This window comes from Gallus gallus, chromosome 1 (genome assembly GCF_016699485.2).
Source record: "Gallus gallus isolate bGalGal1 chromosome 1, bGalGal1.mat.broiler.GRCg7b, whole genome shotgun sequence".
In the NCBI taxonomy this organism is placed as follows: Eukaryota; Metazoa; Chordata; class Aves; order Galliformes; family Phasianidae; genus Gallus; species Gallus gallus.
Genome location: NC_052532.1, coordinates 50,599,138 through 50,613,963, shown reverse-complemented (window position 1 = coordinate 50,613,963; position 14,826 = coordinate 50,599,138). Strand labels below are relative to the sequence as shown.

The following is a 14,826-nucleotide window of genomic DNA, read 5'->3' as shown; positions in this document are numbered from 1 at the left end:
TTGCTTGCCATCTCACTGCAGCAGCTGGGAGAACATCAGCATTGCTTTGCCTCTCCTCCTCCTGCTGAGCACAGCTGAAATTGCACGCATCTTCTCTCCCCTTGCTCCCATGCCCTCCCTCTGCTGCAAGTTCAGCTGGTGGGCAATGACGCATGCAGAAATACCAAGCATGTGCTTAAGATATACAATAAGCACTCAGCTCTTACATGCTGCTCTTTCACCCTTGTTCTCCAACACACTCGAGCAGAAGCATGGAAATATCCTCTCTGTGCAGAGGAGCAGTGTGACTCAAGCAGGGCTGCCCAGAGCTGGGAGCAAGATATGGGCAACCTAAATCTCTGCCTGATACGTCTTGCTTAGTCCTGGCTCTGACTGCACTGTCCAGCCCACAGCACACTGCCCACTGATGGGCTGCATCTGTGCGTCTCTGTGCAGAGCAGGAGAAGGCGATGTCCCCCAGAAGGGTGTGGAGCAGATGCCTTGCATCAGTCTCACATGCTCTGGGCAGCCTGGTCTGGTGGTTGGCAACCCTGCACGTAGCAGGGGGGTTGAAACGAGATGATCACTGTGGTCCTCTTCAACCCAGTCCAGAATCATGATTCTGTGATTCCCAATGTAAGTGCAGCTGTGCCATGCAAGGTGCATTGGAATGCCCTTCCCTTGGCAATGCGCTCCTTGCAGCCTGAGAGTTGCTTGTTGTTTGGTGAGATGTACCATCCACCGGGGCACACCGAGTTGGTGCTGAGCTGGTGTGATGTTGGATCAATTGCTTCCATTGCTGGGCCTCAGGTTCTTCATCTCTGAGAGGAGAGCTAATTAGATCTGTTCCCTTCATCAAGTGCTTATATAATGCCTCTCCAGCTGAAAAATGCTGGAGAAGATGCCTTGTTTTGTATCTCAACAATATAAAAGTACATCAGTTACTTCCAGACCTAGAAAATTCCTCACTGTTAGCATTAGAGATGTGGGAGAGCATATCCTGGTCACTGAGGTGGCAAATCAGCATGTGCCGTGCTTCAGAGAGAGCTGAAAAGGGGTGACACAGGGAAAGGGACCCTATCAACTTATGTCCTGGGGATCTGATCCTGTTTCGTGTTGCTCTGAAGCCCAGAACCAGGGACACTGGGTATTGTCAGTTTTCACTTTAGAGTCATTAAGGTTTGGAAAAGACCTCTAAGATCACCCAGTCCAACCGCCAGCCCATCCCCACCATGCCCACTGACCATGTCCTCAGTGCCACATCCACACGGCTCTGGAACACCTCCAGGGACGGTGACTGCACCACCTCCCTGTGCAGCCTGTGCCACTGCAGCACCGCTCTTTCTGAGAATAACTTTTTCCTAATATCCAATCTGAAGGTCAACTGAATCTCAAACCCTTCCTATTGTCCCAGATTATTCTGTTAATCGAGGGGAAAGAAATATCTCAGCCATCTTCTGCAGCGGAGAGCTCCACAGGCAGTTCTAAAAAGCATGTTCTTTGTTTCTATATCATCTTGTGCCTTTACTGCACCACCTTTTCTGCTGCAGGACATGATATAAATAGAAAGAGTTGTATCCATTAGCATTTTAGGTGTCCCGGTGGAAACTCTACTGTTTGTATTTGGTTACCTGCTTCCTGTGTTGCAGTCAGCAACAGCAGTATCTGAGCCAGAGTCACATCTTTCTGAGCCTGGCAAATGTGATTGAGCCTCGCAGTTTGTAGCTCTTATGGGCTCCCACCTCTGTCCTCCTCCTGTTCTTGTGCCTTGGAAGGTGACTGCCCTTGGACCCAGGACGACGCTGTGCAAACCTATCACGAGGTGGCACCACAAGATTGCCTTTGTTGCTCTTTTTTTATAAATCCTCTCTTTATTTTCCATCCTAGCCCCAAGCCATCCTCTCCCTTTTCATCCCATTGCTGCTTTCTGCCACTTGGATGGCTACAGACGCTCATCTGGTTTTCCTCCAGAGCAGTGAGGATGCCTGGGAGAGCAGCCCAGCATGGGTTTCTTTTCTGCTGTAGCCTCATCCTCTGCTCCCCGGAGGAGCTGCTGAAGGGAGGATGCTCTGCTGGGTGAGACAGCCCCTTAGAGGCTGGGGTTGACCTCACAGGATGCCTTGGGGAAGTGCACATGCCCCAGACATATCCCATAGACCAACATCTGGAGCAAATTCACCCAGAGCTTTTGAGGGCACCGCTGCTCTTTCCAGCAACTGCTTGGCACATTGCAGTGCTGAGCTTCCTTTCCTAGGCTGAGCTGTGCTAAATTGAATTCCATCCCTCAGAGACCTCTCCCTCAAACACACACCCCCTCATTATGCTTTTCCTCTCTGCTGCTGTTTTCTATTACACATCACCTTTTCACACATGGTCTTTGTCTCCCATCTAGAAAGCTGTCTGTCACTGTACCTCTGGCTGCCCTTTGAGGGGCAGAGACTCCTTTTCCCTTGCATTCTCTTTGATTCTCTCCTCTGCTAGAGGGATTGATATTTTTCCTTTGGCCTCTTTCCAAGCCGTTACTATTCCTTTTTCCACTTGTCTCTGCCCATTTGGGGTGAGGAGAAGAGAAGCGTGGGGATACCACAGGGATTTTTTCTCCAACACGTAAGATGCTCTTCCTTCATCGTCCATCCCAGATGGACCACCAGGACCAGGAGTGGATGTTGGATCTGAATGCTGGCCCCAGGACCAGGAGTGGATGCTCAAATCCGGATGCTGGCCTTGCAGCTGGCATAGAATCATAGAATCATTTTGGTTGGAAAAGACCACTAAGATCATCTAGTCCAACCATCAACCCATCAAAGAGAAGTGAGGGAGTGCCAGGCCAGCTGGGGAAGGCTCCGGCTGCTCCACGTGAGGAGCTCTGCCTCAGAGCCACAACACTGAATCACTCCCAGAGATCCCCCAGCAGCAAGGAGAGGGGAAGGTGGGGAGACGTGTTGCTTCCATCTCCTACAACAAAGCAAGTGTAAGGGGATTAGGAAGGCAGTGCTGGGGGAAAAAAAAAGGAGAGATTTAGAAGGAAAGGGAACATTAAGATTGAGAGGGATAATATGCAGATTGAAGCTGTTGGGCTAGAACAGAACTTCTCAGTCTATATATTTAGCTCAGTGAGGTATATAAACAGAAACCTACAGCCAGCTCAGCCACTTCTCCCCCAGCAGAGTGAGTCATCAGCTCTTGGATCTAAAGTTAGGTTCACGTCAGAGCTTACACTCTCTCTCCCTCATTTTATTTTTCTCTTTCTATTTTGAAGGCTGTGGGAAAAGCTGAGCACTGTCTCCTGGAAGCAGCAAACACAAATCCATGGTGGCAACAGATGCTGGACCTGCTGCCCTACCTGGGAGTGCCACGGAGGAGTCTGCTGTCTGCTTGGCTGCTCCTCTTCCCTCCTGTGGGTCTGGGATGAACTCAGCCCATGCGTCGCTGTGGCTGGTTGGTGCCCTTGGGACATGGCCAGAGGGTGCTTCTAAGTCCAGTGTTGCAGGCTCAGCTTCCCCTTGGCACACTGCCAGACCTGGGCTTTGCTGTTCCTCTCAAAAATTGCAGAGGAGACAGGGAGGGACCTTTAGAAATGCTGTGTGTGCATGTGTAGGGCCAGTGTGTGCCATCCTTACTCCTGACATGACCCACCCCCAGGCTGCTCCCAGAAGACCTCATACCTATTTGTTGTTGGATTTAGTAATCATTGCAAGACTCTTCCAACTGAGCCATTCCATTCCATTCCATTCCATTCTCCTCCATTCCATTCCATTCTCCTCCATTCCATTCCATTCTGTCCCATTCCATTCTCCTGCATTCCATTCCATCCCATTCCATTCCATCCCATTCTGTCCCATTCCATTCCATTCCATTCCATTCCACCCTATCTCATCCCATCCTGTCCCATCCCATGCCTCAGGGTGGATAACAAAACTGCTTGCAGGAGCTCTGGTGGTTGAAGATGGAGCCCTGTGACTTCCTGAGCTGCAAGATGAGGAGCTGCTTGTCTGCAGGCACTTTTCTTGGGGCTGGGAGAGAGGAAGGTCTGTTCAGGGAGGGCAGCGGTGTCTCAGCCCCAGGCTCTGTGACAAAGATGGGTTTGCCACAGTCCCAGCCTGCAGAAGCCCTCCCTGGTGTAAGGAGTATGGGGAAGAGGGGCTCTTCTCTGGATTTACATCTTTGCAGGAGCATGAGCTGCCCGAGGCTTGCTCTTGTGATCACTGAAATTGTGATGGGCTGCATGGCATGGCTGTTTCCCTTCCTGGTCCCTTTCCATCTCCCCTCCTTATAGTTGTTGCATGGTTTTATGAATCTGGAGGGTTCATCTGAGCAAGAGTTCTAATGTTGCCTAATCCTCATGGTGTAGGTATGCTGGAAAACAAATATATGTGGTCCTGGGTTGTGGGCATCACTGATGACCCACAGGTTGTGCTGCATGTGCATCTATCTCCCTGTCCCCCTCTGTGTGTTCTCTGCATCTTCCTTCATTTCATTTCTCTTGCCTCCCCTTGCTGCCCTGTTTCTTCCTCCTGTCTCACCCTCTCCCTCTTTCTCCTGCCCTCCTCCTCATTCTCTTTTTCTCATTTGATATTCATGCATGAATAAATTCAATTGCATTTTTTCCCTGTTCCCCCTGAAGGGGCTTGTTGGTGAATTGCAGGCATCTGAAATCATATCATGCTCAGATTCATCATTTCGGGGACAGAACTGAAGCCCTTCTTCCCGGGAAGAAAGAGCAGATGCCTTTTTATGAGATGAAGGAACAACAAATGTCCTGTGACTGGCAGGGGGGAAGACAGAGAGCCAAGGGGATTAACCTCGGCAGCCAGGGTGGGCTTGCTGGCATGAGAGCACTGGGGGGTGAACCAGCCCCTCCAATATATGTAGGAATGGGGAAGGCACACGTAGGTGTTTGTATGTGGGACTGGGGGTGAGTATAACTCATGCCAATTTTGAGCTCTCTGGCTAGGAAGTCTGCTCTTGCTTCAGCACTACTCACTGCCCTATAGCTGTTACCCTGCAGCCTGAAGTAAAGCATAAGTCAAGCATCAGAACAGGCTGCCCAGGGAGGTGGTGTAGTCGCCGTCCCTGGAGGTGCTCCACAGTTGTGTGGATGTGGCACTGAGGGACATGGTTAGTGGTTATGGTGAGGATGGGCTGACTGGATAGTCTTAGTGGTGTTTTCCAACCTTAATGATTCTGTGATTCTATGGCCCTGTGTTAAACACAACTGAGTTCTGCTGAAAGCAGGCAGCAACTGCTGCCTCTGCTGCAAAGGAGTATCAGAGCCTCATGAGAGGCTGTATCAGTGCCAGCCAACATGTTGGGACTCAAAGGACTTATATGGCAGAAACAGCCCTAGCTTCCATGTCTTCTGCTCAATGCCATGGCAAAGCCAAGCTGTGCTGGGAGAGAGGAGCCATGGGTGTTTTCCACCACAGATTGTGGCTTTACCAGAATGTGGGCTTAGAATCACAGAGTCATTAAGGTTGGAAAAGACCTCTAAGATCACCTGGTCCAACCGCCAGCCCATCCCCACCATGCCCACTGACCACGTCCTCAGTGCCACATCCACACGGCTCTGCAACACCTCCAGGGACGGTGACTGCACCACCTCCCTGTGCAGCCTGTGCCACTGCAGCACCACTCTTCCTGAGAAGAAATCTTTCCTTACATCCAACCTGAACTTTCCCTGGTGCATCTTGAGGCTGTTCCCTTTCATCTGATCACTGTTACCTGGGAGAAGAGGCCAACCTCTACTTCTGTACAACCTCCTTTCAGGTTGTTGTAAACAGCTCCGTGTCCATCCCAAAGAGAGTTAACATAAGAGGGCCTCTTTCACAGTGAGATGGAAATGCTTGCTTTCATGGCCATTTTTGGGTCTGAAGTGTTAATTACCCTGACCCAGCTATTCTAGCTGTGAACGCAAATGCTTCGTCATTATCTGGAAGGTCTGGAGAAGGATCCATGCAGAACTGAGAGGGAACAGAGGAGCTTCTGGAGTGCACAATGCCTGTTGTACTGCACCCCAACAGAGAGCTGGGCATCTCTTAGCTGCTTATTTACAATATAAGTCACGTGGCAAGAATATCTCCATCTCTTCTAACACCTGGGGTTTTGTTGATCTGAGTAATGAGAACTCATGACCAGCTTTGAGGATTGACATGACTTGAGACAAAACCCCACGAAGGCTGTCTATGTGCAGCACTTCACCTTGTGTTTCTTTCCAAGGCCAGCTCGGGGCCACTTGGCACCCAAATTGATGGCTCAAAGAATGAGGAGGCTGTGCTGCTGTGGGGCCAGGCCGCTCAGCCATGGGCCGGTGGGGGACGATGGGGCTGCAGCACTCTGTGGTGGCATTGCTGTGTTACCATTCTGTTACCACACCACAAAACACAGCAGGAAACTGATTTTCAGTGGGTCGTGCCCACCCCTGAGCTCCCATTGCAGGTGTGGGGGATGTAGAATGAGGGCTAATTTTGAACAGGGGGTTGAGGTTATTTTGTTAAACATCCCCAGGAGGTGTTTGTGCTCTCTGCTCGTTTTGGGGCAGTTGCTTTCCAGTGCAGGGCAAGGCCACATGCCAAAGGCAGTGTCTATCAGGGAAGAGGGCAGAGGGCAGGGGGCAAGCAGCTGTCCCAAGACCCCCACAGCTGCGTGTACGAGGTGCTTTCTCCCTTTCCTCTGAATTCCCTACCTTATGCGCCTCTAATTGTAGGTTTCCCCTAAAGACATTTGGTGTCACTGTAAGGACGGCGTTTCTCTCTGCCTCTATGCCTGTACGGTGATTCTCTCCCTCGCTGTGCAGCCGCTCTGTGAGCTGCCGGTGAACGTACCATAAGACACAGATAGAGGCAGACAGATAGACAGACAGCACAAGCGGCCCTTCCTCCTCGCCTCCCCACTGCGGAGCCTCCGAACTTGCCCCCACCCGCACCTCCATCGCTTCCCAGCACCCCACCATCGTGCTGACCCTCCGGGCTTTTTGGAAGGAAGCTTCTGTCACTTCTTAACACCACCCGCCTGGAAAACACACTCACACAGCCATACACAGCTCCCCGAGCCCTCCCGCGAAGGAAGAGGTCCTATTTGTGGGTTTTTTTTTTGGGGGGGGGGGGGGGGTTCTTTTCTTTCTTTTTTTTTTTTTTGGACACCGGAGCTTCAGACTCCAGCCTGAGCAGCCACAATTTCTTACCATGTATTCTCCTTTCAAACCATCTCGTTCCTGCACACGCTCAGTCCTCGCAGCCACGGATCTAACACAACTCCCCGGTCCTCGCCTGCAGGTCCTGTGCTCCCCGTCACTCAGCTGATCCTCATCTTTGCCTTTTATTTCCCCCCACCCCCCGGGTGCTGAGGTGCGTGTGTGCGCGTGTGAGTGTGTCTGTGTGCAAGGGGGGGATGGGGGGGGAGCGGGGGGTGCCTTTTTAATTTTAATTTTAATTTATTTTTGGTTTTTTTTTTTCCCCGGTGGGGAATTTTTCAAACCGTCTTCGTTAGTCATTTATATTGCTTCTCTGCCTCGGACACTTCTCCCTTGGAGATTTCTTTTCCATGCAAAGGTAGGTGAGACGCATGCACACCTGGCTGACCCTTTGTCTGTCTCGTTCCGCTTGTCTGTGCTTCCCTTCTCCTGGAAAACTTGTGTCCACTGCTGTACCTGCATCACCCCTCTGCTCTTTCCTACCTGTTTCCTCCCTGGCAGAAGTAAGGCTTGGGGTAGACATGTCTGTCATGTTAACGATCCCGGCTTTCCAGAGAGGAAAGTTGTTTCTCTGTGCATACGTGTGCTGTCCCCATGTATGTGAGGCTGCCTCTGTTTACCCAACAAGTCTCGAGAATCGGTTCGATGTGTTCTTTGGGCAGGGGGGGTGGTGGAAGGGCGATGAATGCCAATCCAGCAATCCACATCCACGGGTGATTGCAGGAGGGGATGTGTTCATCACAGCTTTCTCTTGATACACGGCTATAAAAGGTACACAGAGTGTGAATAATCCCAGGGATTTAGAACCGAGCCGTGGTTAGTTTGTGCTGTTGTGATGGGGAAGGATGGTGGGGAAGGGAAAGGATTACAAAACCTCCTCCCCGGAGAGGTAACTGTCTGAGACTCGGATATATATAACTTTTCTTAAAAGCATCTCGCTGGTGAGGGGCTCCTTGGGTTTGGGATATTTTTTGCTTCTCTGCCAAGTGAGAGTTGGGTTACGGGTCTGGGTTTCATAAATTGCCTTTCCCTGTTTTGCCTGTGATTATTATTGCATTCCGATTGTGTGTGCAACATCCAAAGTGTCTGAAAAGGGACAGGGAATAGCAGGTACTTTAATACAGCAAATGCATCATTTTCTGTACATCACTGTTGGCTGGAGACAGGGGGTGAGGAATGGAGAATTAAAAGGGAAGAGAACCAGAAATAATGTCAGACATTGGTGACTGGCCATTATCTGGCGTATTTTCCGCCAATACTGGTGTTTGTCACACTCCTGATGGAGACCTTTTGCTTCTTGGTAACAGCGTCTGGCTGAAAAGTATCAGGGGCTTTGGAAACAACAGGAGGAGAAAAAAGAAAAGCAGCATGCATCATTTCCCTGCAAATTGTTACAAAGAAAAATGATAAACCTCGAAAAGCAGAACTTGCTCTGCGTTTTCTCCCTGCTAATAGGGAGCGTTTTTCTCATTGATCCGGGGGTTGCTCGTGGTTCTGCGTCTCTGTTGCTCCGCTATGTTAATTGTCAGCTGTTTCTGTGTGCTGTGGCAGAGCACGGGTCTGACATTTGGGCTGTTGGTTAAGGGTTTGTGATCCTGGGAGGGGGAAGGGGTCTGCTGCCCCCCACCCGCTGATGCTTTCCCTCCAACGTGTGAACTTCTCTACTAGTAGGCAGGGCTGGATCCGGCCCCTCACCGGGGTTCTCTTTGGGGTTGGCAGGGAGAGCACCTCAGTGGGAGGCTGGCAGGAGCAGATCCCTGCAGATCCCGGTGGGAGGTCACCAGGCAGCAGTGGACATGTCTGGAGTGAGGCCAGCGCCGCTGCAGCCATCGAGGAGAAGCGTCGCAGGAGGGGGATGCTGATTCACCAGGAGCTCGCTGCTTGCGTGGTTGTTTCTGCACGGTGGCCTCAGCTGTGACATGAGGAGAACGGCTGGGCTGCTCGTGTGCACCACTGATGCTGGGCAAGCTTTTCTCTGTCCCCATTCTTGTCCCCTCCAAAGCAGCGCCTTCCCCTCTGGTCCAGCCCCGAGCATCCTCCAAGCACTACACCCATGCTGTGGCTGTGGCTATGGCCTCTTCTCTGGTCCCAGATCCTTCCACCCATTCACCAACTCCTTTCATACATGGCTGCATTACCGCTGTCTGATCCAGGGTTGGAGAACACACGTATCCATGCCCAAAGCGACTCAGCTGTGTCCCACCCAAGTGGACATCCCAAACCAAGGGTGGTTCAGCCTGACACCTTTCATCTGGGTAAAATCTTGCAATCCCAGGCTCTGCTGCAAAGAACGCTTGGTCAGCCTTTTTTTTTTCTTTTCTGGGGAAAAAAAAAGTGTTGAAACCGATTTCTACCCATTTTCCTCAGAGGGAACAAGTGTCTGCAGCTGGAAACTCATGGAACACTCACGCAGTGTTAGGGTTTTTGCAAAGGGCCGGCCGCTGGTTTAAGGTCAGTTTGATCTTTTATGAAATCCAAACCCTAATCCTGCAAATTCAACAGAGCAGGTGAACGGCTCTGCTTGCACAGAGCCCTGCTGGAGCTGCCATGTCCGCCAGTAGGCTCAGAAACCAAGTGGTGCAGGTGGATGTGTGAGAGCAAATATTTCCCTCTCTTAGCTGTGTAATTTTAATCTGTAAGACGGAATGACGCAGGGGTGATTTTAAGAGCATTTAAGGTCCACACAACCCCAACCTGTTATTGGAAAGCAGAGGTTTCTCCCCAGTCATGCAGAGGTGTGCAGTTGTTTATTATGACCTAATGGAGTCAACCGCTTCGGTTTATTCATCTGTGTCCGAAATGCGTAGCTTGAAGCTGTTAGAAATCGTGTGGTGGTTTGAAAAATGTCTTATGCAGATACTGTATTTATTTAAGCCCTCTAATCATAACTCAGGTTCCATAAATCAACCCACTAACTTGGTAATAAACTCCTTGCTTTCCCGTTACTCATCAGCCCACTGTGTTTGAAGCGCTGCAGTGTGCCCTGAAGAGCAATCAGCCCCATGCATCAGGGACTAATAGTGATGAGGAGATCTCAGCAAATGCCTGAGTGCTTGCTTGTGATGAGGGATCCTGCTGCTGGGGGCGCACAGGAGGAGTGGGTCCCTTGGCCAAACAGGCTTGGTGGGTCAGAGCCAGCCTGTGGGCAAGCAGATGTGCTGATGGTGGGAGATACTGCTCTCTGCTTTCCTGCAGTAGTGGGTTCCACAGGATCCCACCCCACCGTTCCCCAACATGAAGCTTGACAGGGACAGCTAGTGAGTGGCATTCCCTTGAGAGACCACTGGATCTTGACTGTGGGATGGGATGGAGAGGAGCTGTTGTGCTGCGCTGCAGGAAGCTGGAGAAGGTGCGAATGGTGGGGATTTTGCAGCTGCGATGTGGATGCTGAGAGTATTTGCATGGTGAGATCATTGGGAGGGAGAGGAGGTATTTGTTTCTTTGAAGTGCCAGAGTTTGGCTGTGGTTAAAAAAGAAGTATTGTACAGGGAGCACAGGTGGCCTTAGTGGTGTTAAGCATTTCTCAGGTGTTGGGTAAACACACCTTGCTGACAAGCTCAATTATACTGCTTGCCAGCATGCAGCTTAGGAGTGGATTTACCTTCAGGCCTGACTGGCAGGGATAGATCCGACCTTCTGGAACTTCTGCTGCAGTGTGTAATGTCCAGTGTTATCACCAGCTTCATCACAATTGGACTAGATGATCTTAGTGGCCTTTTCCAACCTTAATGATTCTGTGATCTCACCTCTCCTCCCAGCGCAGGGACTTGGGACAATGGTGATGCACTCAATTGCTCATTTTCCTTCAGTGTGTTTATTTTTTTGCTATTTTGCTTCCAGAGCTACTCTAAGTTTGCTAGTGAGGGTGAGAGGAGATGGGGGATGGGGCAATATTATGTGTTTTTTTTAAACTGATTTTTCTTTCACCATTGCCTACTGTGGTGAGGGATTGGACTTGGACTTCAGGGATGAGTTATGGGAGTGGCTTGCATTGATGTCTTTGTTGGTTTTCAGTGATTTCTATTCTAGCAGCCATCCAGGTTTTTATTTTTCCTGGTGGCAGTGGGGAGGGAAGAGGATTTTCTGGCTCATAACAATGAGTGGCAAAGCTGGTATGCAAATTATGTGGGATGCAGGATGTCATCAAAAGGTCCAGATCTACCTACTGATGAGTGACTAGGTCAGAAAGGGTTGGTCCAGGAGAGTCTGGAAGAAAAGACAGTGCTTCTTTAGCACTGGCTGCCATCTGTGCTTGCACCAGCTACAACTCTGTTCCCCTTGTATAAGGTTCTCCTCTGGGCACAGCTAGTGTATTCTTACACTTTACCTCTCCTGCAAGTGCTTTGTGTTTCAGCTCGAAGACTGAGGATGTGAGTATGGCTCCAAGGACATCATAGCTGGGAGGCCACAGGAGTGCTTTTTTTCTTCTTTTCTATCCTCATCAGACCTGTCTTAGCTGGCACCTTTATTGCTGATGTGAATAAGGGAGTAAATAACATGCTAATGACTTTCCCAGATGATGATGAAACAGGTTTGTACCTGCTGGTGAGGACATGGAAAAGCAACAGAAAGGGAAGTAGTGAGGTCAGAAACATACGCAGAAAAAGGTACAGTGAGACTTGCCTTGGGAAAAACACAATCAACTGCATCTGGTGGCAACACAGCTTGAAAGAGGTGGTTTGCAGAGCTGGCAGGGGCAGAGAAGGGATGATGTATGCAACAAGACCAAGGTGTGACAGTAGATGGCATGTCAGATGTGGGCTTGCAGAATAACTGCAACCTACTGTAGGGAACCTACATTAGCAGCGGGCTGGATTCAACGATCTTCACAGGTCCCTTCCAACCCCTACATTTCTGTGATTCTGTGACTGGGACAACAATGGAGCCATCAGGTGGCAGCCCGCCTCTGTGGCTGTTGAGGTGCTCACCCCTTGGTGCTTAGCACATCATTATCAGAAAAGCACATAGATGGCTGAGAGGCAGTTTCCATTGAGGATCTGTACAGAATGGCTCTAGGGTTTGGGAGTTTAATTTATGAGTGAGGATTAAGGGCTAAGGGTGTGCAGCTTGGCTGAAAGGTGGCTTAAGTGAAAGGATATGATGGGAATCTACTCACCTGGAAAGAACCAGCATCCCAGGGGAGGCATTGCTGAGAGCAAGCTGGAAGGGGAAGAGCTTCCCCACGGGTCTGCTAGACCGGAGGGTCTTCTCCAAAGAGTCTTCTCATTTTCGGGTGTCTGTTCATTTGGGACTGTGCTAATTCTGTGCCTTGTTTTAATTCCATTTCACCAGCAACACCTTGAGTGATCTCTGCAGGCTTGGCCAAGGGTTTCTCAGCAGTGTCAGCAGATGCCCACATTGCTGCGCTGTGATAATAAGGGTGGGAGAAGCTATGAGATCTAGGCTCACCCTTCTTCCTACAGCCATGGGGTGCTGTCCATGGTACAGACTGTAGGTGATACGTTTCAGGGAATGCACCAATTTCTTATTGGTTTTCTGCTCAATTCTTCCACATTCTCCCTTTTCATGAGAAGGTGCTGTGAAGATTGTAATGCAGCAGCTCTTCTTTCAAATCAGAGAGACATCAGAAAGCCACATCATTAGGCATATGTGGGCTAATTGCTAATAAGTCACTCAGTTCCTCACTGGCACACACACAGGTTTATCTTCATGTATGTACAGGCTGTACACTCAGAAGCACTCTCAAGCAAGGAGCACATGTGGTGATCAGTGAGTGCCTAGGAGTGCCCCACCGCTTGGGCTTTCCCTTTGCCTCCTATGTCACAGTGTGAGAATCCTGCTTAATGCAGGAAACACACTGTGATCACAGCCTTGGGGCTGGTAGTCTCAAGAAGGAAAGGGGCAGCTGTCATTTCAAGGCTGCATTTAGCATCAGGACTCCCAGAGGGATTCACCTGGCTCCGTATCCATAGGACCTTGAATGAGTCATGCTGAGTAGCATGGATCAAAGTGGATAAACTGCCCACGATGCAGCCACGACTTGATTTGTGTGTGTGCTTGATCTATGACGGTTTGTCAGCCCATGCCTTTCCCCACCGGCCACCCCTCTTAGATATGGGTTCAACTGCTAAGGTGCCTTGGACAGAGCTGCATCCAAAATCCCAGCTGCATCTGGCAGTGGTGGAATGGAGGAGTGATGTTTGTTAGGAGGCAAAGCAGGGAAGTGATAATGGAGTTGTTTCCCCCGTCCCTTTGTTCAGTTGTGTTGTTAATTATGAAGCTTTGTACGTCACTTTTTGGAATTGTGGTGCTCTCGTCAGCGTGGATGCTCTGAGCACTGTAAGAAGTCATTCCTCCTGGCTGTCTCTGCTAACCTTTCTCCTCCATGTTGTTAGTGGGAAAAAAGCTGGGCTCAAACACATTGTGTTAATGATCTGCAAGGGAGCTAGCTCAGAGCAGGTGATGGGTAGATGGTGGGAATAGGGAGTGGGAAAAGTGGTACGAGGAATTGCATGGGTCCTTGGGGTTAAAATCCTGGTGCAAGTGAAAATAGAGGTGCTGGGTGATGGAAAAGATGTGCTCCTGATTTTGTCACAGGGAGTAAAAAAAACACAAACTCTGTCTCCAAACCAGTCAGAAGACACAGCACGTGTTTCTTTCCAATAGCTGCAGGACTTTGGGGTAATGAATTCAAAGAGTCTCAGTGCTATCCCCTAAGGGACACTATGTCTGCTTGCTAAACCTTTGCACTTGCTACTCTTTGTTCTGACAAATGCTAAGCCTCGAAGAACAAGCAAAGCTGTAGATCAAAGCACCTGTGGGAAGCCAGTGCCGAGGGAATAAGGTGGGCAGAGCTTTCAGGGTCTTAACCAAGGGTTAACAGGGGAGTGCAGCCCATGGTGGAAAGGTTGGTTGGATCCATGGACAGCACGGACTGGCACAAAAGGGAGCTCAGGCCAAAATATCAGGGATGGAGCATGACAAGGCGGAGCGACATCGGCAGAGATGTGTGGAGACTGTAAGATCCTGACTTGAAGGGGCCTGAGACAAATGTCTGGGAGGAAAACCTATGAGGGCAGAGGGTGGTGAGATGGGCTCTGTACTGTGCGTGTTGGTGATGAACACAGCCTCTTCTGCTGCGGGTTGGCTCCTTCTGCCATATGATGTCTCTGAGGGCTCTTGTGTTGTGTTTAAACCTCTGCTTGTAGCATGGATACTCCATAAATGGAGTACATCAAGAGAGTAAAAGGTAGAAAGCACCCATCAGGCCACCACTGAACAGTCCTTGGGCAAGCAGTCCCTGAGAGCATCACTAACACTCTTTCAGTGGAAGCCCTGGAGTTTATTTAATTCCCCTCACTTTGACAAGCCACTTCCATTGTGTTATTTAATAGAAAACGTTTGGCTTTGTGTTTTCCCAGAAAAAGGCTGCTGTTAAGTGCACCCAACCAGCAAAGTGACGTTGTTTAACACAGGCATGGTGCTATGCAGCATGCGGGTGCCACTGAATGAGACCTGTTGTTTTGTTCTTCCTCTGCCCACCTTTCTAGTTAGTCAAATGACTTCTGCAACCCACCTACCCATTGCTTCCACTGCTCTAGTATAGAAGAGATCCACAATCTCCAGTAAAGGGTGTGCTTCATTGAATGCCCTCTACTAGCTTGCTTTATGCCTACCTCTTGGAATCATAGAATCAT

General features: G+C 49.9%; 1 protein-coding gene across 4 annotated transcripts in view; it reads left to right on the top strand.

Moving 5' to 3' along the window:
* Window positions 1-6,808: 6,808 nt before the first annotated feature.
* Window positions 6,809-14,826, top strand: part of CACNA1I (calcium voltage-gated channel subunit alpha1 I) — a 158,445-nt gene continuing 150,427 nt past the window's right edge. Inside the window, exons 1-2 of one of the 4 annotated variants that reach the window (XM_040669160.2) lie at window positions 6,809-7,322; window positions 7,465-7,526. Coding sequence is in view for 1 of the 4 variants with exons in the window: in XM_046907892.1 (XP_046763848.1) it covers window positions 8,004-8,057 (54 nt within the window). In the remaining 3 variants the exon portion in view is untranslated. Of the gene's footprint in view, window positions 7,527-7,962; window positions 8,058-14,826 lie in introns of those variants that run through there. The other 3 variants (XM_040669161.2, XM_040669159.2, XM_046907892.1) reach the window with 3 other exon arrangements.